The sequence below is a fragment of the Pinus tabuliformis genome, chromosome 7 (assembly GCF_031772625.1).
Source record: "Pinus tabuliformis cultivar Carrire ecotype Pingquan chromosome 7, CPIR1, whole genome shotgun sequence".
Taxonomy (NCBI): domain Eukaryota; kingdom Viridiplantae; phylum Streptophyta; class Pinopsida; order Pinales; family Pinaceae; genus Pinus; species Pinus tabuliformis.
Window position 1 is genome coordinate 455,702,269 of NC_142293.1, and position 1,675 is coordinate 455,703,943.

At 43.0% G+C, this 1,675-nt stretch overlaps 1 protein-coding gene across 1 annotated transcript; it reads left to right on the top strand.

The window, feature by feature from the left end:
- The first annotated feature begins 337 nt into the window (after nucleotides 1–337).
- On the top strand, nucleotides 338–1,216 carry LOC149247935 (uncharacterized). The gene has a single exon (XM_089446322.1). The coding sequence runs from the start codon at nucleotides 338–340 to the stop codon at nucleotides 1,214–1,216; it is 879 nt and encodes a 292-aa protein (XP_089302448.1).
- The last annotated feature ends 459 nt before the right edge of the window (nucleotides 1,217–1,675 follow it).

A 1,675-nucleotide genomic window follows, 5' to 3' on the forward strand; every position in this document is an offset into this window, starting at 1 on the left:
ATTTTAAAATTAAAAATAATATAGTTAATTCTATGAAAATGAAAAACCAAAAATAGACAAGGGATCAATGATCATGTCTAGTGATAGACTCTGGGGTGAAGCTCGGGAGGTTTCATAGCTAGGGTTGGAGTTGAAGACAGGGTTTTGGATTCAAGGTACCATGGTGGGGAGTGCAGGGGGGAGTGTTGCTCCCTCCTACAGCCAGGCAGTCACAGGAGGAAGTCAGAACGCGGGAAAGAAACATTTCAAAAAACCATTGGACAAGATCTCAGAAACCAGAAGTCAGGGAACATCTGAAAGAAGCAAAGATCAGGATGAAGAAGTGGATCAATAGGAAATGAGAAAAGGAAAGGATATTGGAGGCAGTAGTGAAAAACCGGCTTCCAGAAAGACTACGGGAGTCTGCAAGCCCAAATCAGGCATTATTCCTTGGGTTGTATTAAGCGACCCAGCGATACAAGCTCATAGAGATCATATGACGGAACAAGCAATTATATGCAAGTTCATGGGGCTATGGCCGACGGAAAGGGCTTTACATGTCTGGATAAGGAGCCATTGGAATTCAAAGGGGGAAATAAATTTACATCTGGGATCTAAGGGTTTTTTCACAATTGTGTTCACAAGCCTAGAAGACAAAGACAGAGTGTTTGAAGGGGGGCCCTATTTCTACATTGCAGCAGGACTCTATATGCGGCCATGGATGACGAACTTTGTCCCGGAACGTGAAACATTCACTTCAGTACCAGTTTGGATCAGACTATATTCCCTTCCTCTGGATTATTGGTTGCCAGAATATTTGAAAACCATAGGCAACAAGTCGAGGCATTTTCTAAAAATCTCAGAGGCAACTCTGAAAGGAAGATATACCTCCTTTTCCCGAATATGCGTGGAAATGGATCTATCAGGAGCCCTGCGGGAAGCGATCATTTTAGAATTATATGATGAAGAATGGGTGCAGACATTGGACTATGACCACATACCATTCAAATGTCGTAAATGCCATGAACATGGGCATCTATATAGAGACTGCCCTGCAATCAACATGGAAGATAATCAAAAAACCATTGTCGAGAGAGATCACGAGGGTTTCACCAAAGTTGGGAGTAAAGGAAAAGGAGGAAAGCATCCACACAAGAAGGCAAATGAGGACAAACACATAAGACAAAACAGTTTCAAGATCCTGGAGGAAGAAGAGGGGAACAAGGAGATAGTCTAGGACATGGAGAATGTAACAAAAGAGCAGGATAGGGTAGCTGACATGGAGGATATCACAGTAGACAACTAGTAAAAGGATGATCTACCAAGCCTGATGGAGATTAGTAGGGACCAGGAGATGACTCCAAGTGAAGCAGGAACAGAGGACCATGAATTACAGGAGATTCTGGATAAGGAAAATCTGGATCTAGAGAAATTTCTGGAACAAGGTAAAGAGCTAGGAGTGGACTCCCTGCCAAAAGAGGATTATGATAGAGTACAACAGCTCTTTCTCTAGAGGTCACAAGTGAAGGGAGCAGGAGTCAAAATAAATCATGAAAGCCAGGAGCCAAGTGGGGTCAAGATGATGGAGAATCCTTAGGCCCAATCTCCAAAGAACTCAGGCAGGAAAAGAGGAAGAAAGAGGCAAAATGAACTGCTAAGCGAATGTGGAAAACTGTTGATCAACTCAGGTAAGATG

Bases quoted from the DNA above. Each gene is read 5' to 3' on its own strand.
- LOC149247935 (XM_089446322.1), top strand. From the start codon at position 338: ATGAGAAAAGGAAAGGATATTGGAGGCAGTAGTGAAAAACCGGCTTCC.